Source organism: Cervus canadensis, chromosome 20 (assembly GCF_019320065.1).
Source record: "Cervus canadensis isolate Bull #8, Minnesota chromosome 20, ASM1932006v1, whole genome shotgun sequence".
In the NCBI taxonomy this organism is placed as follows: Eukaryota; Metazoa; Chordata; class Mammalia; order Artiodactyla; family Cervidae; genus Cervus; species Cervus canadensis.
In genome coordinates this window covers 31,888,944-31,911,443 of record NC_057405.1, presented here as the reverse complement: position 1 = coordinate 31,911,443, position 22,500 = coordinate 31,888,944, and the positions used below count along the sequence as shown (strand labels likewise).

The window sequence follows — 22,500 nt, the reverse complement described above, 5'->3', positions numbered from 1 at the left end:
CAGTGCTGTGCTAATTACTGCCGTACGGCAAAGTGACTCCGTTAGACATATATATATACCTTGTTTGTTTGTTTCTAAATAAATACCTTCTTTTCCATTATGGTGTATCATGGGATAATGACTGTAGTTCTTTGTGCTGTGCAGTATCCATTCTGTATATGAAAGCTTACATCTGCTAACCCCAACCTCCCCCTCCATTCTTCTCCCATCTCTTTCCCCCTCGGCAACCACCAGTCTCTTCTCTAAGAACATTTCCCTTCTTGCCGACAGTTCTGTTGGACACCCCTGCCCTGAAGAACCCATTGTGTTTTCATGAAGGGTATAGTTTGTTCCTCTCCTTTTTAAAAATATGAAAGTTACATAGATGAATTTATAACCCTCCTTCAATAAGTGGTAGCACACTATGCATGCCTTTCTCCCTCCCCCTTTTCTTCGTGTATCTTGGCGATCACTGCAGACTGCAGAGAGTGTGCAGAGGTAGTCCTCATTTCCTTAAGAGCTTGGTAGCACAGTACTTCGCTGTGTGGAGGTGTACAGTGTAGGTAGCCAGTCCCCTGTTGCTGGTCATTTTGATTGATTTAGGCCTTTACCACCACACAGTGCTGCAGTCAACAGCAGCAATGCTGCCTCGTGTATGTCTTTTTCATTTATTACTAGACCCAGGGTTCTTTTAACACGCATTTCCTCAATGGACTTTGTTTCTTCTAAATATTAAGAACAGTTGTTCTGATTATAAAAGTAATCCGGTTTCATTTTACTAGAAAATTAAACTCTGTTAAAGAGACAGATAAACTTATCTAAAATTCGTGTTGCCCAGACAGAATTATTTTTGTGTACGTGTATACCTTGGTTTTTGCAGGGTTGTTTTTTTTTCCCCCAGTTCCTGAGTTCAGTTAAAAAGAGGACTCAGCATTTTTCAATGACTGTGTAGTTGAGATCATATTGTATACAACACTTTGAATTTTTCCTTTACCATAATAGTATAAGCATCTTCCTTGTTGACAAACTTTTTTAAACATTTCTGACATCTGCATAATACTATGCTGTATTAATTTTTTTCAATACTTTTCTTAATTTTTTATTTTGCAATGGTTAGACATTTACTTTTTTTTCTTTTTAATTGTGCCACATTCAACATTTGTGCATAACTTGCCCCCTGTTTTTAGGGTAATTTTCTTGGTATCCAGGAATAGAATTATTGAATCAAAGGTTAAAAGCATAATTAAAGTTTTAACCTATTTTGCCAGCTTTTTTTCCCCCAGTCTTGTTTTGATAGCCATTTTGGAAGCACTGAGTGTTATTTTGAGGAATCTTTGGTAATTTGATAGATTTTAAAATGATGCGTGAAGTTAAATATTTTTTTGTGCCTATTTTTGTATTGCCTGCTGTGGGTCTTAACATGTATTTGCCCATTTATCTTTTGACTTCCTGTCTTTCTTGTGGCATGATATGAGGTATTTATTGATTGTTAAGGATGGTCATGATTTTTCTGTCATGTTGCAAATATTTTTCTTCACATGCTTTAATTTGATTAATTTTTTGCATGGTTCAGTTTTACATTTTTATGCAGTCAGTCTTAGATATTTTTCTTATTTTTGTTAGCAGGCTTGTTCTTTACTACCTTTCCCCCCACCCCCACCACCAAAACCAAAAACTGGTGACTTTATTTTCACCTAGCTTTTGTGTTTGTTATAAATCTTAAGATTCAAGGGAGTCAAATTCAGTTAACATTTATTCAGAAGCAGGTGTATGTCAGGTACTTTACACATTCTCTATCTAGTCTATGACAGTCTATCGTTTTTCCAAATACTGTAGACAACTAGGTATGAAAATATAGATGAATTAAATTATGGCCTCTTTTTAAAGTTCTAAGCAATATGTTGTTTTGCTTTTGGTATCTTTCATTGTAATTAATTCTTGAAATCTATTTCATGAAATATGATGAGTTTCCCTCCCTCTTCCTTAATTGTAGAGGAAAAAAGCATATCTTCTGTACATAGAGAAAACAGATTGTACAGACCTGAATATTATCCCCAGGATCTGAAGACTCAAAATTGCTCTTCAGGCTTATTTTGGATTTTTCTGAGAAGACTCTGTGAAATTATGTGAATAGAGACTATTTTTCAAAGCCATGGGGGAAAGAGAAAGAAGTCCAGCTACTGATCGAGAAAGTAAGACAAGCAGACACGATTACTGTTCATCTGAATTTGGAACTACTCCCCAGTCTTCTGGCCGGTCGTCGCTGGTGCATCCCTCCCCACCTGCAAGTGTTAAGGGAAGACATCCTAAGAAACAAATTTCAGAGAGCCAAGTGCATCATCACGGTAAGCATCCTTTAAAAGACTCCAGTAGACCTAGCATATTCATTCTGAGTGCTTAAGGAAACCTGTGTGAAGGAGAATAGGGTATATTTTTATAAATGTTGCTCACAGTGTACTACCCTTTGTTACATTCACAGCCATACTGTATCCAGAAGAAAGAACTCTAACTGAGGTTTCTCATTTTTGTTTTTGCTTGTTCCTGAATAAATGATAGCCTTGGGGTTTGTAAAGGCAAAAAAAAAAAAAAACACAAAACATTTGTACCTTTATTTTCAGAAAGTTGTGAAAGGCATGGATATAAAGTGGTTAAGGGACCTTTTTATAGATTGGGTAAAATTACTTCTGCTTACTGAAAAAGTTCAAACTCAGCTTAGAAATGGAATTTGGGACCACCAGTCTGTTTTCTATTAAATGGTGTTATAATGAAACAGCATAAATCTTTAGAAATAATTTTTCTTGTTAGAATGTTATTAGTCTGGAGCTAGGTATTAATACATATTTGACTGCATAATGTTCTGGAAATCTCTTCTTCATCTTAATAAATCCCTAGTCAAGAAAATCTGTATGTATTTAGTAACAAAATATGTAAGGACTGATAGTACATCATAGGTAAGCTAAAGTAAATGAGGTTTTATTTGTTGTTATTCAGTCACTGAGTCGTGTCCGACTCTTTGCAACCCCATGGACTACAGCACGCCAGGCTTCTCTGTCCTTCACGATCTCCCAGTGTTTGCTTAGATTCCTGTCCATTGCGTTGGTGATGCTATCTAATCATCTCATCCTCTGCCACCCGCTTCTCCTTTTGCCTTCAGTCTTTCCCAGCATCAGTAAAATGAGGTTTTATAGTATCGGTTAATAGATACAATACAGCCATCACATTCGTAGCTTAGAGTGGTAAGATTGCAAGGCAAGAAGTAGTATGTGAGCCGAAAAGGAAAACAGGGTGAGGTCATGAAATGCCTAGAATCCTGTGTTAAGATATTGACTGTTTCTGTGGGGGGGATAGTTAGCTATTGAAAAGTTTGAAGCAGGGGTTTTATTAAATTTGCCTTTATAAATTTTTACTTTGAAAAGTAACATTTACCTTTTTAAAATCTGCAAAGAATGTGTGTTTCTTTTGAAAGCAACCTTTTTGTGAATCCTTGATCAGGCTTCCCAGGGATGTTGACACTTTTAACAACTTTTAACAACAACTTTTAAAAACTTTAAAAGTTTTTTCTTTTTTTTTTCTATATGGTTTTTGCTGGTATGTTTTTGTTTGTTTATTATTGCTACAAGTACAGTGCTGCAGGTTTCATAGTCTCTTCCTCCAAATCTGTCTCAGGGTCATTTTCTTGTTTTGATTTTGTGGTTGAGAGCATGATCTGATATTAAACTTTTGCTATATAATTAAGAATAAACAGACCTTAGGGTTGAACCTTAGAAAATGACTGTTTATTCCTAAGAAATCATTCACATACCTTGGGAATTATTGGTAGGAATACTTTAATTTTTCACTCCTTACCTAGAAGCAGTTTTATTTAAGAAGATATCTGAGAAAAAGCTGTGAGAAACAGTTTGAGTATCACCCAGAAAAATTTCAACCTGACTTGTACTGTTTTCTGTTTTGCATTGTCCTTTGAATTAAAGTCTGTGGTAATATGGCTACTTTAGTGCAAGCCAACAGGGCAAACTGATAACGTCCCTAATCACTGATTTCTTTCGGCTTAAGTTGGCAATTATCAGTGTCGACTAAACTAAGGAAAAACCAAATGTGATTTAAAAAGCATCTTGAACACTTGAATTTGCAAATTTTACATTTGGTAACATATTCTTCCTTCTTCCTTTTACATTTTCAGCTTATTTTATTATTTTAGAAATAAAATTTGTGCTCTATCAGAAGTTATATGTATAATACAATTTAATAATAATTTCAGTTATACATATTTATATATTACATATTATGTACATATTCTGTTTCTCATTTTATCGGTAATATAAACATACTACGTTTTTGGTAGATGCATAGTTTATCTTTGTTACATGTTTTTTTAATGAGTCATACTGTAATTTTAACACCTGATGGAAGGAAAACAGTATTTGTCCCACCCTCTTTTTGGTGGTAACAAGGGGGAGATGAAGAATGATTTCAACAGTCAGTCATCTTTCTTCTGAGTGTTACTAGCCCTGTATTTCATCTTGATCATTTTGAAAATGAAAGAGATAAATGAAAGGTGAGAGATATTTTTTGAGATCTGGTTAATAGAATATAGTAGAAAACAATGTTCAGATTTTGAGGATGTCAAATGTTGGTGGCAGAAACCCTTTTTGTCTGGCTATATCTTAGAACAAAATATTAGTGGAGAATTTGTAACCTGATTTGTACAATATCTAGACTTTCACTTCTCAAATTAAGTTTCCATGTGCATGAAATCTTATTTGCTGAGCAATATAATTTTATACATAAAAATCAGAGATTTGGGATGATTAACATTTATTCTTATGTACAACCATTTTTATGTATAAAGTTTCTGTCATTCCAAGAGCTGAATACATATTCTATAATAGCATATAGATACTAAAACTCTGTTTACTCAGTATGTTGGGAAAGAAAGAAAATTGGTGATAGATGCTTCAATTTAAAATTGGAGCAGTTTCTCCAATGGAAGTATTACGCAAATCACAAATGCAAGCCACACGTAAAATTTTTTATTGCCAAAAGAAAAACAAGTAGAAAGGTGGAATTAATTTTAATAATTTTTATTTAACTCAGAATATCCAAAATATTATCATTTCTAAATATAGTTAGTATAAAACATAGTGTGTGGAATATTCTGCATTCCTTTTTTTTTTCCTTTGAGTTAGGTGTTTGAAATCTGGTGTGTATTTCAGTTATGGGCTTAGCTTGGATCACCCACATTTCAGTTTTCAGTAGCCACATGTGGCTAGTGACTACTGTATTGGATAGCATAGTTTCAAAGTTACTAATAGGCTTTCCTTCATTTCTTTTTATTACTACTTCTTTTCAAACATTCATGCATGTATAGAGCTGGAATCCCAAATCAGTACACATTTAATATACCCTCTACAAAATTTCTGTCTCTTTAAATGAAACTTTATAATGTTACATTGTAAACATGTTTTCCTTGTTTACATGGTAAAATCAGGGTATCCATGGCTGGTGAAGTAGGTAGGGAAAGATTGGATTTTCTAGTTTTTCTTCATTTTTTTCCCCTCTGGAATGCATTTCCTTCTAGAAAAAATGCAGTCACCTTAGAGATTAAAGTTCGCTGTTCTCAACTATGGCAAACTTCCAGATGCCTCTTTTAAAGGGCAGGTGCTCTGTATATTGAGGCCAAGGTTTAATGAACTTTGAGTAAATAATATTCAAAATTTTTGTGAAATGTTGTGATATGTACACTTTAAAGATTTCGTGTGCTTTTAATTTTTTAGGCTGGAGTCGTTTATCTTGTTCTTAAATTATGCCAGATGTTTTTTATTTGAACATCACACAAAAGAAAGCCTCTGAGAAAGCATTTAGAATCACATCTGTACTGCTAAAGTGTTTTCCATTTTCAATCACTGATACGTGGGATTAAGTTCTTAATACTGACAGAGAATATTTGTGGAGAATTTTCTGTTTTATACGCATACTTCAGTTAATCCTCACAACAAAAGGGAAAATAGACCTGGAAAAGGTTTAAGTTGAATTGCCCAAGGATCTATTAAGTAGTAAATCTGAGCCCCAAATCTTCTTGCTGTCATGTTGTCATCTTCTTTCCTGAAATAAAGATTTCTAATTAATTTAAAAAATCATATGTTTCCATATTTCAAATTATGATCCTAAATATCTTGGCACAGATGACTTGATTATCATGATATTTTGTATTTATTAGGCACTGTGCTAATGCTGATGGTGCCTATGTTTGAATACTGGCTGACCATCTTATCTGCAAAGGTAAAAATGGTGGTCTGATGTTGCCATATTTTAAAACAGTGTAAAATAATTCCTTGTGAACCATGGCATATTGTTTTGCTGGATCAGAATATGTTTCTTGAACTGTCTTAAAAGATTTCAAACCTTTCTTAATAAAAACGACATGCTAAAAGCTCTAAGTAAAACCAAATATTTAAATATTATAGAATCATTTTTTTAAAATGTTTCCTTAAAGAAAACAAAATTACTAAAGAATATTATGGATTCATTTGTGTTAGGATGAGTCAATAATTCTACATCTGATACAGCTTTCACTTTACGTTATTACTGTTTCTTTTTCAGCCCTTAGGAAACCAAGCCCTAAGGGTTCACCAAACAGAAAGGGAGTCCGAGCAGGATTTCGCTCCCAGAGCCTCAATAGGGAGCCCCTTCGGAAAGATCCTGATCTTGTTACAAAACGGGTTCTTTATGCAAGACTGCTAAAAATCAATGAATTGCAGAACGAAGTAACTGAACTCCAGGTCAAGTTAGCCGAGCTGCTAAAAGAAAATAAGGCTTTGAAAAGGCTTCAGTACAGGCAGGAGAAAGCCCTGAATAAGTTTGAAGACACAGAAAATGAAATCTCTCAACTTATTGCTCGTCATAACAATGAGATTACAGCACTCAAAGACCGCTTAAGAAAATCTCAAGAGAAAGAACGGGCAGCTGAAAAAAGGGTGAAAGAGACAGAAGGTGAACTGCTTAGGACAAAAGTTTCCTTACAGAAACTGAAAAAGATCTCTGAAGCTAAACACCTACCTGAACGAGATGATTTAGCAAAGAAACTCTCTTCTGCAGAGTTAAAATTAGATGACACTGAGAGAAGAATTAAGGTAAAATTTCCACAGTTTCTAATTGTGCTGTTTTGTGTTATTTTTCATTGGGCATTTGATGTGCACTTTTAAGACTGCTTATTGCAGTTCAGCATTTGCTTGGAAATGAAATCTGATTTTTTTTTTTTTTTAGTATCTTTCTGAGTAAGAGATTAGGAAAAATTTAAGATTTTATCTTTAAGAGCAAGATGTGAAAAATTGTGTACATTAATGGGCCACATGCTAATAGATGTTTAATTCCCCAAATCTTAGTTATTTGGGGGAAATACACTGATTATGTGATTGTTTCTTGAAAATTGAAAATGATACTATAAGAACTATAGTATATAAAACTGACATTTGGGGCCATTGTGTAAGAAATGCCACATGAATAATTTCTGTTTTTATTTCTTTGAACATTTGTGAAAGATATATTTTGGGGCAGGGTGTGCTTCTACTCCCTCAAATAAGACTTGATGTGAAAAGTGGGTGGAATGATGCTGAGTTAATAGTCTGAGAATACAGCAGATCTTACAAAAATATTTTTTTTTCTTGAAATTAAAGGAAAAGAGTACTACCCCATGACTGTTATATGGAGAACTTATATTAGAAGCTACCTGATATATATATATATATATATAATCTGTTTGGAAAGCAAAGGTTGCAAAAAATATACAGACTCTATATACCAATGCCCTGCCCAAAGAGAGTGGCTTATTAAATAGAGTGTATATCAGTGGCCAGAAAAAGAACTTAGCTTATTCTCCAATATTAGCAATCATTAACTTTTGCTTCAGTATACAGAAAATATCTTATTGCATAGGTTCCACCAGTGATCAAGTCAAACTGCAGAGCAACCATATGAAAACTTTTTTTGAAGGACCATTTACCTACCTAGGTAGTGGGGTGAGGGTAGGGGATGGAAGCAATTATTGTCATGAATAGCTGATGTTTATTTTTAAAGGGAAGTACAAAATGTGCCCATATGGATTTTAAAATTAGGAACCAAGAGCACAGAAGGTTGATTATTAAGTATGGTTAAAAACAACCCACACCTTGTGTGTATTTCTGTAAAACTAGAGAGAACATAGAATTGTAGTGCACACACATGTATGCACACACCCCACACATGTATACTGCAGTTCTCTCTTATAGCTTGTTATGAAGGGGGTTGTTGGAATGGTAGAGGAGGAAAGACAGAGAAGAAAGGAAAACTTGAACAAATCTGTGGCTTCTGTGTTGTAGATGGAGTTGAATTATGTGGCTACTCACTTGAGAGCATGAAAATCAGTCATATGTGATAAGTCTGTGAAAGTGAAAGTATTAGTCACTCAGTCACATCCGACTGTTTTCGACCCCATGGACTGTAGTCCTCCAAGGTCTTCCGTCCATGGGATTCTCCAGGCAAGAATACTGGAGTGGGTTGCCATTTCCTCCTCCAGGGGATCTTCCTGACCAAGGGATTGAACCCACATCTCCTGTGTCTCCTGCCTTGCAGGCAGATTCTTTACCTGCTGAGCCCTCAGGGAAGCTTCAGGTCTTTGAAATACTTACTGTATAGTGTTCTCAATTCTTAGGTTTTTCTTACTGGAGTAAGAAATTTTTAAAAAAACTTTGGTGTTAATTGTAGATTTACATGCAGTTAAAAAAAAAAATAGATCCCATATACGCTCCGTCCATTTTCCCCAGTGGTAACATATAGCAAAAGTAGAATATAATATGTTATTGTTTAGTCACTTTCGCAACTCCATGAACTGTAGTACACCAGGCTCCTCTGTCCATGGGATTATCCTAGACAAGAATACTGGAATTGGTTGTCATTTCCTTCTCCAAGGAATCTTCCTTACCCAGGGATTGAACCTGTGTCTCTTGTGTTGCAGGTGGATATTCTTTACTGCTGAACCACCAGGGAAGCACATAGACAAATATAATATTATAATCAGGAAATTGGGAGTGATACATTGATATAGCTCATCCACCTTATTCAGATTTAACCAGTTTTACATGGACTCATTTGTGTTTGAGTGTGTATGTGTGTGTGTATTTAGTTCTGTGCAGTTTTATCACATGCAGATTCACGTGGCCATCACTGTGGTCAAGGTGCAGAACAGTTCCATCACAGGCTCCCCTGTGTTACCAACCTTTATAGGCATAGTTACCTTCCTGCTTTCTCTAGCACACTGGTGTGGCATCCACTGATCTGTTCACCATTTCTTTAATTTTGTTATTTTAAGAATGTAATATAAACAGAATCTTCTACTATTTAACCTTTTAAGGTTGGCAGATTTCATTTTTCCCCTTGAGCTCCATCAGAGTTGTTGCATGTATCAATAGTTTGTTCCTTTTTTATTCCCAAGTAGTATTCCATGACATGGATATACAAGAATGTTATGGTATATCCTGTTGAAGGACATTTGGGTTGTTTCCAGTTTTAGTTATTAACTAATGAAGCTACTGACTTCTCTGGTGGCTCAGACAGTAAAGAATCTGCCTGCAATTCAGGAGACCTGGGTTGGGAAGCTTTCCCTGAGAAGGGAATGGCAACCCAATCCAGTATTCGTGCCTGGAGCAGTCCATGGACAGAGGAGCCTGTCCAGAGCAGGCTACAGTCCTTAGGTCTATGGCCATTCATGAACAGGTTTTTGTGTGAACATTAGTTTTTGTTTCTCTGGGTTATATGAATGAAATTGTTTGATGAGTTGTTTGATAAGCACATTTGGTTTTGTAAGAAACTGCCATTTTCTTTTGTAAAGTAGTAGTATCAGTTTACGTTTCTACCAGCAGTGTATCAGTGATTCGCTTCCTCCACATCCTCGTCAGCGTTTGGTGTTCCCACTGTTTAAAAGTCTAGCCATTCCTATAGCTGTGTAGCAATATCTCTTGGTTTTAACTTAATATTATTCCTAATGGCCTATGATGTTGAACATCTTTTTAAATGCTTATTTGCCATTAGTAGATCCTGTTCATTTGTTTGTTTTTTGCCTATATTTCTAATTGTTTGTTCTTCTACTGTTGATTTTTTGATAGTTCTTTATATGTAATAGATACAGGTTCTTCATCAGATACATGGTTTGCAAATATTTTCTCACTGTGTAGCTTGTCTTTTCATCCTCTTACAGAGTCTTTCAGAGAGTTTTAAAAATTTGATGTGGTCCAATTTGTCAGATTTTTCTTTTATGGATTGTGCTTTTTGGTGTCAGGTCTAAGAATTCTTTGCCTATCCCTGTCACCCTTTGCCTGTAGCCCTAAAGATTTTCTACTATATTTTATCCAAAAGATTTACAGTTTTATGTTTTACTTTAAAGTTCATGATTCATGTTGAGTTGATTTTTATATAAGTTGTGAGGTTTAGGTTGAGATCATTTCTATTTTTTTTCCCCTGCCTATGTAGTGCCTGGTTGTTCTAGTACCATTTGTTGAAAAGGCTATTCTTCCTTCCTTGAATTTGGCACCTTCGTCCAAAATCAGTTGGGCATATTTTTGTGGGTCTATTTCTGGATTCTTTAGTCTCTTCTTCTGATGTATATGTCTTTTCCTCTGCTGACACCACATTCTTTTCATTATAGACTACGCTGTAAACCTTATTTATATGATTATGGTAGAGTGATTCTGCTCATCTTATGCTTTGTTTTTAAAATTTTAGCTAATTTAACTACTCTGAGTAGTTGTTTGTTTTTTTGTTTCAAGCCTCATTCAGTTTTTCAAATTTTACTTAATCTTTTTTCTTCCCAGCTCAGTACCACTGACTGTAAGGGTAAGGGAGGAGTCTAAGAACTATTGTGGTGTTTCATTTTGCAAATGAACTAAAATCAGAGAAAGTCCTGAGTGTCCCTTGAATTTGCAGTAAAATCCTTGTAGTGCTGACTTTTAAGTTTTGTGCCATTCTTTGCTAAGGATGAGTGGTGTTTTCTGTTTTTGTTTGGTGTAGCCTAATAGCTCATATGGTAAAGCATCTATATGCAGTGCAGGAAATCCGGGTTCAATCCCCGAGTCAGGAAGATCCTCTGGAAGGAAATGGCAACCCACTCCAGTATTCTTGCCTGGAGAGTTCCATGGACCGAGGACCCTGGCAGGCTACACAGTCCATGGAGTCTCAAAGAATCAGAAATGACTGAGCTACTAACACATAGCATTTTAAGAGTCCTTAGGCTGGAATTTGTGACAGGCAGGTTTGTTTGTTTGTAGATTGCCTCATCCCGGAAGGGATATTAAGCCACAATTCTTAGAACCCTTGTGTTATATTTTCTTTTTACGGGAGGCAAAAGAAAGCATTCTTCAAGGTTACCTCTGAATAGTTGAGCTGTGAAAAACTTATCTCTGCACCCTCTATAGGTTGATTACAGGTTTATTTTGTTAGTTGATGAAAGTGACAGAATGCATAGTCTCAGTTTTAGAATACAGTGGCTTAGAAGCAGATAGATGGTTAGACAGAACCAAAAAAAGTATGAGTCGGGACAGTCACCCATGGCAGTTGCTTCTTGCCAGCCTTGTGTGATGTGGTCTGCTGGGTCCTAGGGGGATAGAGAGCTGCTTGACAGGGTAAATTTGTTAAATTTAAAATTGGTTAAATTTGAACTCTGTCCAAAAGGGCAGACAGCTAAATCAGGTTGCATGTTTATTTCTTTATTTACAGTCGGCTTTATACCTTCATTTTGACTTTAACTTCAGTAAGATTGTTGAATAGAGTCCTGTCAAAGTATCAGCCCCATTTAAATATATTTATTTTCATATTAATAGTTATGTGCATATTATTAATATTTAAAACTGCAACAAATGTAAAAAGCTGCAAAAAAAAAACTGTTAAGGTGCTAACATTTGTGGCAGTAAAATATTAATAGTTATATAATGCAGCGATTCTCAAAGTTTTTGTTTTCAAGACCCTTTTATACTCTTAAAAATTATTGCACACCCCCCAGTACCACAGGAGTTTTGTTTATATGGGTATATCTATTGATATTTACCATATTAGAAATTAAAATTGAGAACATTTAAAAATATTTCTTAATTTATTTAAAATTAATAAAAACTTACTACATGGTATCATAAAATCTTTTAATGAAAAACATCTATTCTCTAAACCAAAATAAATTGGGACAAGAGTGGCATCATTTTATATGTTCACAAATTTCTTCAGTGTTAGGCTTAATAGAGGACAGCTGGGTCCTCATAGCTGCTTCCGCATTCAGTCTGCTTCGATATATTGTTGTGGTTGATAAATACAAGAAAATTCAGCCTCACACAGATGTCTATAGGAGTTAGAAAATAGAGGAATATTTAAAAGCTTTTCAGATAACTGGATATTCTTTGATACTATATCAAAACTTAGTAAGTGGTGTTCTCAAAGGTTTGTTGCAATGTGGAATCTAAAATCATATCAAAGAACTTTTTATACTCTAGCACATTAAAATCCCATGGTCTTCCCCTTTGAATGAATGTTTTATCCATGAATGGTTTTGTATTACCATACATTACTCATTTGGAAAATGTTTGTCATTTGGAAAATGTTCGTTTGTTGCATTAAGCAATAAATGACGTTTCATTCGTTATGTAGTATCACATGTTATATAGCCTTTTGAAAACTCTACCATACATTCATGATGGTGAGTGAAAATAGCAAGCAATATTGTATCATAAAGTAGTCCTGACCTTGCAGATTCCTGAAAGCGTCTCAGATCTCGAGGGTCCCTGCACCACTCTTTGAGAATCACTGATTGAATATCAGTGGTTCGTTGTTATCAGCTTCATTAGCAGTTTCCCCAATTTGCAGTTTCTATTAATGACTGCCCAACTGCAGCGTTGTTCACTGGGCCTGGAACTGGCCTCCAGTAGGGGCTAAAGACACCAGTTCTCTCCCATCCCTTGTAAGAAAGAAAGACAGTGGAGGCTGCTTTCCTGATCTAAGGATGTGGTAGAGATGAGTCAGAGCCACGAACAACTCTGTCATAAAGCAAATACCGTGAGTTGCTAGCTATTGTAAGTATCCTTAATCACTAAATGGGAAATTATCTACTAAGCTTTATGAAAAGATCATAAGTGTAATAGCATGTACATAATTGTTACAAGTACTCAAGTAAACTGTAGGGCACACATTTTTAATATATTAAAAAATCCAGCTCTGTTTTAACATCAAATTGGCACAGAGTGAATAACCTTGTCAGAAAAATATAATGGAACTATTAAGTAGGCTTTCTCTCCCTTTTAAAAAATTTCTAAAGATTTGGGGAAATTATTTGAGTAGCCTGAATATCACACAGCTCTCAAAGAAAGTTTGAATAGACTTTCTGTTTTGTCAGTTTTCCTTATGAGAAACTGGCATTCAGATTCCTTTCACCCGAAGGCTGCTTTCAAGTTGGTATTTGTTTCTTGTTGATAAAATAATAATATCGTCCTCCACTGGAAATCAGTTTCAGAAGAAAGAATTGATTCAGCCTTGTCTTCCCTACCCTTCCTAGTTTATACAGAATGAGAACTGAGCTGTGCAGTGTTGGCCAGGTAGAGAGTCCTGTTTCTGAATCTTTCCCTGCCATACCTTATTCGAGGCTAGGTCTCTGCTCTAAACTTCTGCTTAGAGTTTTTTCTGCTCTAAGAGCAGGTTTTTCTGCTCTTTTACTTCCCCACTCCTCCCCCCACCCCCTGAAACTCAAACCCAGAAGGCATGTTTGCCTCACCTACCTGCTTTGTGTCTTAGTAAAAGAATGAAGTTAACTAAGACAGAGTAATAGAAGTCAAACCAGGAGTTCAACTCGATTCTTCCCCTGCTCTGATGCTGTGAGCCCTCTTAATGCTCAAACTTCAGTTGCTTCATTTGTGGAATTAAATGATTCGGAGGCCACTCTCAGGTCTGAAATCTGATGAGTCTAAATCATGTTTTTAAACTTTTCATGTGTCAAAAGGTTTTAGTATGGTAAACCATATTTATTTAAAAAATTATCCTTATGTCTATTACTGAATGTTGCAGAAATGAAAGATTTCTAATGTTGAAAAAAGGAACTGATTATAAAATAAATATTTATTGAGATCCTATTAATTTTTTATTGCATAATAATTTAAGATATTGGCTAGATTTTGTTGTTTACAAGTTTCTTTTTTATCATTTTTGGTAGAGATTTACAATGAAATTATAAGATCTGTGATTGAAGGGCAAAGTTTAAACCATTGCAGAGAGTAAATTTTGTAGTGTTCTTAAAAACTGCCCATTTAGATAGAACAATTATTATAGAAATTTCAAGTTAATATTTAAAATCATAACTTTCTTCTGAAAAAATAATAGAAGCACTAAAAAAGGCCTGCAAGTTCAAATAATACAGAGAGGTGTGTAATGAAACACCAGTGTCCCGTCTATGCTGTCCTTTGTGACCTTCCCAAGAAGTAATTTCTGTTAAGAAATCACCTCTCCATGCACATGGTTATATGTGTGTATATTTTTTTACCCTCTAACTACAAGTGAAGGTGTACCATACACATTGCTTCATGTTTTTTTCACTGAAAATATATTTTGGTGCTCTTTACATATCCTTGTGGATATACGTGTAATATATATATGTGTGTACACTCACATACACATATATTAAATCTGCCTCCTTTTTATTTTCTGTTTTTCCGGTTTTATTGGGGTATAATTTGACATATGTATAAGTTTAATGTGTACAGCATAAAGATTTGACTTATCAATATTGCGAAGATATTACTGCAACAAGTTTAAATCTCCATCACCTCATGTAGATACAGTGAAAAGAAAAAGCAAAAAAAGAATTTTTTTTTTTTTGGTAATGAGAACTCTTTGGTTGCTCTGTTAAACAACTTTCATATATATTCTACAGCAGTGTTACCTTTAGTCCTCATCCTATATATACATCAAATGGCTAGTACTTTTTAACTAGAAATTTGTACCTTTTGACTACTGTCATCCAGTTCTCCTCACCACCCCTACCCCCTGCCAACTCTACCTCCACTTCTAGTAACCACAAATCTGACCTCTTTTCTCTATGAGTTTTTTTTTTTTTAAAAAGATTATTACATACACATGCATACACACCCCTTACAACTTCTTTATCCATTGATGAATAATGGACATCAGTGGACACTTATTTTATGTCTCAGATATTATAAATATATGCTGCTATAAATGAGAATGCAGGTATCTTTTTGAGTTAGTATTTTAATTTCCTTGAGATGTATTCCCAGAAATGGAATTGCTGTATCATATAATAATTCTATTTTTAATTTTTTGAGGATCCTCTATCCTTTATCCCGTAGTGGCTGTACCAGTTTACAATCCTACTACCCATCATGCTAATGGGTGTGAGGTGTTAACTCATTGGGGTTTTGATTTGCATTTCTCTAGTGACTAGTCATGTTGAACATGTACTTTTGGCCTTTCGTATATTTTCTTTGGAAAAATGTCTATTCAGGTCTTTTGCCCATTTTTTTACTTGGTTATTTGTGTCTTTTGTTAACAAGTTGAATGAGTTCTTTATATATTTTGGATATTAACCTCTTAGTGCAAATAATTTTTTTCCCATTCTGTAGGTTTTCTTTTCACTTGCTGATTGTTTACTTTGCTGTGCAGAAGCTTTGTAGTTTGATGTAATGTCACTTATTTTATCTGTTATTTTGTTGCTTGTGCTTAGGTGTCCTATCCAAAAAAATCATTGCCAAGACCTATATTAAGGAGCTCACTTTGAATGTTTTCTTCTAGGGGTTACATGGTTTCACGTCTTACATTTTTTAATCCATTTCAAATTGATTTTTGTGACATGTAAGATAGGGGTCTAGTTTCATTCTTTTATATGTGATTAATTATCTCAGGACCATTTGTTGAAGAGGCTATGTTTTCTCCACAGAATGTTTTTGACTCCCTTATCAAATATTAGTTTTAACTTTATATGCGTGGATTTATTTCTGGCTCAAAACTGTTCCATTGATCTCCTTGTTTTTATGCCACTACGATACTGTTTTAATTACTATGTGAGTGTGTGCATGCTCTGTTATGTCTGACTCTTCGTGACCCACCATGACTGTAACCCACCAGCCTCTTCTGTCCATGGGATTTCCCAGGCAAGAATGTTGGAGTGGGTTGCCATTTCCTTCTCTAGGGTATCTTCCCGACCCAGGGATGGACCCTACCTAGGTCTCTGGTGGCTCCTGCCTTGTCTGGTAGATTCTTTACCACTGAGCCACCTGGGAAGCCCCTTTAATTACTATATAGTATTAGCTTGAAGTCAGGAAGTGTGTGATGCCTCCTGCTTTTTGTTGTTCTTCTTGAGGATTGCTTTGGCTAATAGGTTTTTTTTTTTTTTTTTTTTTTTTTACCATTCAATATAAAATTTAGGATTGTTTCTTTCTGCTTTGGTTTAAAAAAAAAGTCATTAGGTACAGTAAAAAACCAACACAACATTGTAAATCAGATATACTCCAAATAAAAAACATAACTTAAAAAATACCATTGGAATCTTAATAGTGATTGCATTGAATCTGTAGATGGCTTTGGATAAGTGTGGACATTTTAGCAATATTCTTCCAATCCATGAACACTGTATGCCTTCCATTTACATATGTCTTCTTTGATTTCTTTATTAGTATCTTGTATCTTTCAGAGTAGAAGTTTTTTCATTTCTTTGATTAACTTTATTGCTAAGTATTTTATTGTTTTGAAGCTATTGTAAATGGGATTGTTTTCTTTCTTTTTCAGATAATTTGTTAGTGTATAGAAATGCTACTGATTTTTGTATGTTAATGTTAGGTTCTATAACTCTCCCCAATTCAGTAATTAGACCTAACAGTTTTTTGGTTGAAGTCTTTGGGATGTTTGGAATATAAAATCATGCCATCTGCAAATAGAGACAGTTTTACTTCTTCCTTTCTAATGTGGATGCCTCCTCTTCTCTTGCCTGACTGCTCTGGCAGGGACTTTCAGTGCTATATTGAACAGGAGTGGTGAGAGTGAGCACCTGTCTTATTCTTGATCTTAGAGAAAAAGTTTCAACCTATCAAAATTAAGTATCATGTTAGTAGTGGGCTTGTCATATATGGCCTTAATTATGTTGAGATATAATTCTTGTAATTTGTTAAGAATTTTTATCAAGAAGAAATGTTGAATTTTGTCACACTTTTCCTGTATTTATTGAAATATGAGTTTTTTTTTCCTGTTAATGTGGTGTATTACATTAATTGATTTACATGTATTGAGCCATCCTTGCATTCCAGCTATAAATCCCACCTAATCATGAGCAATGTTCCTTTTACTGTGCTGCTGACTTTGGTCTGCTAGAATTATATTGAGAATTTTTGCTTCTCTGTTCATCAGAGATACTGATTGGTAGTTTTATTTCCTGGTACTGATATTTTCTGCCTTTAGTGTTAGGGTGGTACTGGCCTTCTACAATGAATTTGGAAATGTTTCCTCTAGTTTGATTTTGTTTCTGTTGTTCAGCAGAGTTACTGGTGAAGCCATCTGGGTCCTGCGCTTTTCCTCACTGGGTTTGGTTACTGATTCAGCCTCCTTACTAGCAATTGGTCTATTCAGACTTTCTCTCTTCTTGAATCAGTGTTGGTATTTTTGTTGTTGTTGTTGAAGTGTAGTTGCTATACAGTATTATATAAGTGACAGGTGTACAATATAGTGATTCAACAATTTTAAAGGTTATACTCCATTTAGAGTTATCATAAAACATTGGCTGTATTTCCCATGTTGAACAATACATCCTTGTAGCTTTTTTCACACCTGGTAGTTTGAACCCCTGCCCCTGTATTGTTCCTCCCCGATCCCTGTCCCCACTGGTAACCGCTAGTTTGTTCTCCGTACATGTGAATCTGCAGACAGGCAGAGACTCAGGCCTTGCTCTGCATTCAAGTGCCGCTGTCAGCAGGGCTGTCGGGCGGGCTGCAGAGCCCGCTGTGTGCTCTGCTGAGGCTCCCTGGTCAGGCAGGCTGACCACTGTCTTCAGCAACAAGTGGGGCTCTGAGTTCGTTTCCTGACCCGAGCTCATCAGCTAAGGATCTCCAAGGCCACTGGTGCTCTTTGTGGTCCTGACTCAAGTCAGCCTGCGCCTCAGGTTCACTGGCTGAACAGGTGCTACTGGCTTTGCTCTGGGGGCCACGCGTTCTGCCCGCTCACCTGCCCATCAGCTCAAGAATTGCTGGGTTGTGCAGCTTCCAGGGTTCGGGTGTTCTTGTCAGCCCTTCCCATCAGATGGGGGCAGGCAGGGACCACACTCCACGGTGGGCAGGGCTGTGACCCGACTTCTGCCTGGGTGGAGCTGGGAGAGCCCACTTCAGGCAGCTCCCCACTTTTCCTGAAGAGGCTTTCTGGTTGGAGGGGCTGGGAGCCGTGATCCCCATGGAGGATTGGGAGGGGGGCTAAAACTCAGCTCTTCTGCTGGATGTGGGCAGACCAGGCTGCAGGGCTGGGAGAACTCTTCATTTGGAGACCCGAATTAGGCAGACTTGCGCCCCACCCGAGTTCCCTGGCCAGACTGTGCCAGCCAGCTGGGCTGCAGCAGAGCAGGCTGCTGGTTGGGTTTCTTGTGTGTGCTCTGCAGGCAGGAGCTCTGTCCTCCAAGACCCCATTGCTGCTGGCTGGAAGCCCCCCTCCCTTTGTCTGTCCCAGTCAGATTCCTAGTGGTTGAGCCCACAGAACTCTGTGATTCCCATGGGGTGAAACCAGAGCAGGAGTTCCCAGAGGTGACCCCCCAGTGCTGGGGGTGCTGGATGTCACCCCTGTGCGCTCCTTTGCCACTGGAGGAGCTGTAGGCAGGTGCCACACTGGGGAGAAGGCCCTGCGGTCAGCGCGTAGCTGTTCCTCTCACCCTTTAATGCAGTCTGTCTCGGTCTGTGTGGTGCAGGACGTGCATCAGCCTCATTTCTGTGTTCTGAGATTTGCTCAGTGATGTCTTCTTCTTGCATAGTTACTTGTTTTTCTTTTAAAGTGGAGCCAAGTCAGGAACAGCTGTGTCATCATATTGGTTATGCCATTCTTGCCTTCTTATTCTTCTTAAAGGCTCTGTATTATTCCACTGTATGTATCTCATCCTCTGTCATCCCCTTCTCCTCCTGCCTTCAATCTTTCCCAGCATCAGGGTCTTTTCCAATGAGTCAGTTCTTTGCATCAGGTGGCCAAAGTATGGAGTTTCAGCTTCAGCATCAGTCCTTCCAATGAATATTCAGGACTCATTTCCTTTAGAATGGACTGGTTGGATCTCCTTGCAGTCCAAGGGACTCTCAAGAGTCTTCTCCAATGCCACAGTTCAAAAGGATCAATTCGTCAGCCCTCAGCTTTCTTTATAGTCCAACTCTCACATCCTTACATGACTACTGGTAAAACCATAGCCTTGACTAGATAGACCTTTGTTGGCCAAGTAATATCTCTGCTTTTTAATATGCTGTCTAGGTTGGTCATAGCAAGCATCTTTTAATTTCATGGCTGCAGTCACCATCTGCAGTATTTTGGAGCCCCCCAAAATAAAGTGTGTCACTGTTTCCATTGTTTCCCCTCTATTTGCCATGAAGTAATGGGACCGGATGCCATGATCTTAGTTTTCGGACGTTGAGCTTTAAGCCAACTTTTTCACTGTCCTCTTTCACTTTCATCAAGAGGCTCTTTAGTTCGTCTTCACTTTCTGTCATAAGGGTGGTGTCATCTGCATATCTGAGGTTATTGATATTTCTCCCAGCAATCTTGATTCCATCTTGTGCTTCATCCAGCTCAGCTTTTCTCATGATGTACTCTGCCTATAAGTTACATGAGCAAGGTTCCAAGTCTCATTCTATTCTGGGCTAACTTTATGATGTGCTTTACCACTTAAATTATCTGAACCTGTTTTCAGTCTGTAAAACCTTGCAGGAGGTGATGAACCATGTTAATGTTAAAGTTTATAAAGTTTAGGGTTTGGTATTTATCGGCCACCTAATATATGAATGAAAAAAAATGTGCTGAAAGAAAAGTACACAATTTAGAAATAAATACTTCACAGTTAGTATCCTACAGTTTAAAAGAACTATGGAAATGATTTAGTGCATTGGTTTTCAAATTGAGCTCAGTGGACTAAGGGTTCTTTTTTAAGTTTACAAGTACTAATTTAGACAAAGGGTGAGCGTGAACTGGTTAGGGTGCAACAAGGGCTTCCTAAAGTCACTTGCCCAGCAATCCGAGGCCACCCATGAAACGCCTTCATAGGTACTCTCTAGTTTAGTGTAACACAGCGTTTAACAGTTGAGGAGGTTATGACAGAGATGTTAATTGCCATGTTCTATTATTTACTAAATAATAGGTCACACAGAGTCACACAGGTCATTAGGACCACATGTCTGGGATTAGAACTGCAGTCGTTTGTCTCCGATTCTGTTACTCTACTTTTCTATTTAGTAAAAATCCTTGCGACTTTATCATGTATCTAAAAGGTGAATAATACGTTCCTCTTATAATAGTTCATCTGAGTTTTTCCATAATTTTTAATAATAGCATAAATTAAGATATTAAAATTAACTTGGGCTATTTTATCAGCATCCTCATGTTAAAAGAAATCATTTTCTCAAAATCTCTCATCATATTAATTCTCTATATGTAGTTGGGTAGGAGCCACTTCTGAAATTTGTTTTGGTGCTAACTGCAGTAAATACAGTGGAGTGAAATCTAATGATGTTGAAACACAAAAATCCAGAGTAAGCAAAGGCTTGCAAACATTTTAAAAGTAGTTTCATTAGAATACTAGTTCCAAAATGCACTTCTTGAAATGCTCAGAAGAAGCATAACTTTTGGATTCTGTATTTGCTTCTTTCTTTCCCTGCTTAAAATAGATGAAGAAATAGTCAGTGATGGTAACTCATTAAAAAAAAATCTCAGTCTCCAGATTTAGATGAATTATGTACCCCAGAGGACTGAAGAATCTTGTGAATGTGATTCCAGAATCTTCGTCAGTATACTTTGAGGAGTCAGGAAGAATAAGAAAGGCAAGAAAAGTAACAGGAATCAAGTACCAGTGTTTTCAAAGATAGGTGAAAATAGATTAGGAATTATCAATCAGTATACAAAATGCTAATTTCTACCAAATTTGTGAGTATGTTTTGGAAAATATTACTCAGAGTGTCTTCACTTTTTTCCTCATAAGATTCTTAGATTGGTACATTAAGGTAAACTATTTATTATATATTCTGTTTACATATACTGTATACATCCTTATTCTAAACTATCTGCTATACTCTCTACAATATATACTACATGTTGTACTATACCACTTATATAGTATATAATATATGCTATGTACATCTATATTCTGTAGGTGTATACTATATATACTGGATTCTGGCAGGTATATCTTGACAAGTAGTAGATATAGTGTATGTCTTGATATATAATAGATAAAGTAAATTTTTCATGTTTGTGATTAGTGAAGGAATGTGGACTGGTTGAAAAGAATGTCGGAAAGCTTTACAGTTGATCAGTAACTGAACCCAAAGAGTACAAATGAACAAACAGCTCTCAGCTTGGAGAGAGCATTTCTAGACGGGTGCTTTGGGGACGCCATGTTAGGTCTTGTCCCTTTCAGCATGTTTATCAGTGAATTTGACTGGGCTCCTTAAGGGCACGAATAGGTCTTATTTGATTTTGTGTTTGCAACATTTGACATGCTATCTGGCTAGAATTAAAGAAATGAATGGATGGATAGATCAGTAAAATAAAGTGGCACTTATATCAGGTTCATAAATAGTAGGGACAGCTAATTTGATGGAGGAGAAGATTAAGAGTGAATTGATTTCCATAGGTTCAAAATCTGGCAGAAAACAAGCAAGGTAAAGTTAATCAAGTTCACTTTTAAGTTCTCAGTTTTTTCCTATCCGTTTTATGGCTACTCTATGGGAGACCTGACTTGAAAGTTACTAACGTTTTTTGAGTCTAAGGTTTTAGTTGAAGAACTTGTAATCGTACAGCTGTTTAAAATGATAAGTAAAGGAAAAACAGTTAATTGAAGATAGTGGTACCCAGGTTCTCGAGGTAAAAATAACTAATTTTACTGGCCAGGTCACATCTGATAACAGGTGTACCCACTTTTAGGTAACAAACTAACATGTAGAGAGCAAGCTGGAGAAGCAGGGGGGTCAAAGAACTGGCATATAAGGAACAGGGGAAGAAGCATGGAATTAGGGATAAGATTCAAATTAAGGGAAAACGTAAGTTCAGTATTTAAAGAGCTGTTGTGTGGAAGAAGAGAAATCAAAATGCTTTGGGGTATGCAGATGACACACCCCTTATGGCAGAAAGTGAAGAAGAACTAAAGAGCCTCTTGATGAAAGTAAAAGAGGAGAGTGAAAAAGTTGGCTTAAAGCTCAACATTCAGAAAACTACAATCATGGCATCTGGTCCCATCACTTCATGGCAGATAGATGGGGAAACAGTGGCTGACTTTATATTTTTGGG

The 22,500-nt window shown here is 36.4% G+C and overlaps 1 protein-coding gene across 3 annotated transcripts in view; it reads left to right on the top strand.

Annotated features, from left to right (window-relative positions):
• The window catches only part of LCA5 (lebercilin LCA5), a 55,733-nt gene that overhangs the window by 12,755 nt on the left and 20,478 nt on the right, over positions 1–22,500 (top strand). For all 3 annotated transcript variants that reach the window (XM_043439457.1, XM_043439458.1, XM_043439459.1), the window contains 2 exons: positions 1,973–2,324; positions 6,580–7,109. In XM_043439457.1, coding sequence (XP_043295392.1) covers positions 2,132–2,324; positions 6,580–7,109 — 723 coding nt within the window. In that variant the 5' untranslated portion in view covers positions 1,973–2,131. The remainder of the gene's footprint in view (positions 1–1,972; positions 2,325–6,579; positions 7,110–22,500) is intronic.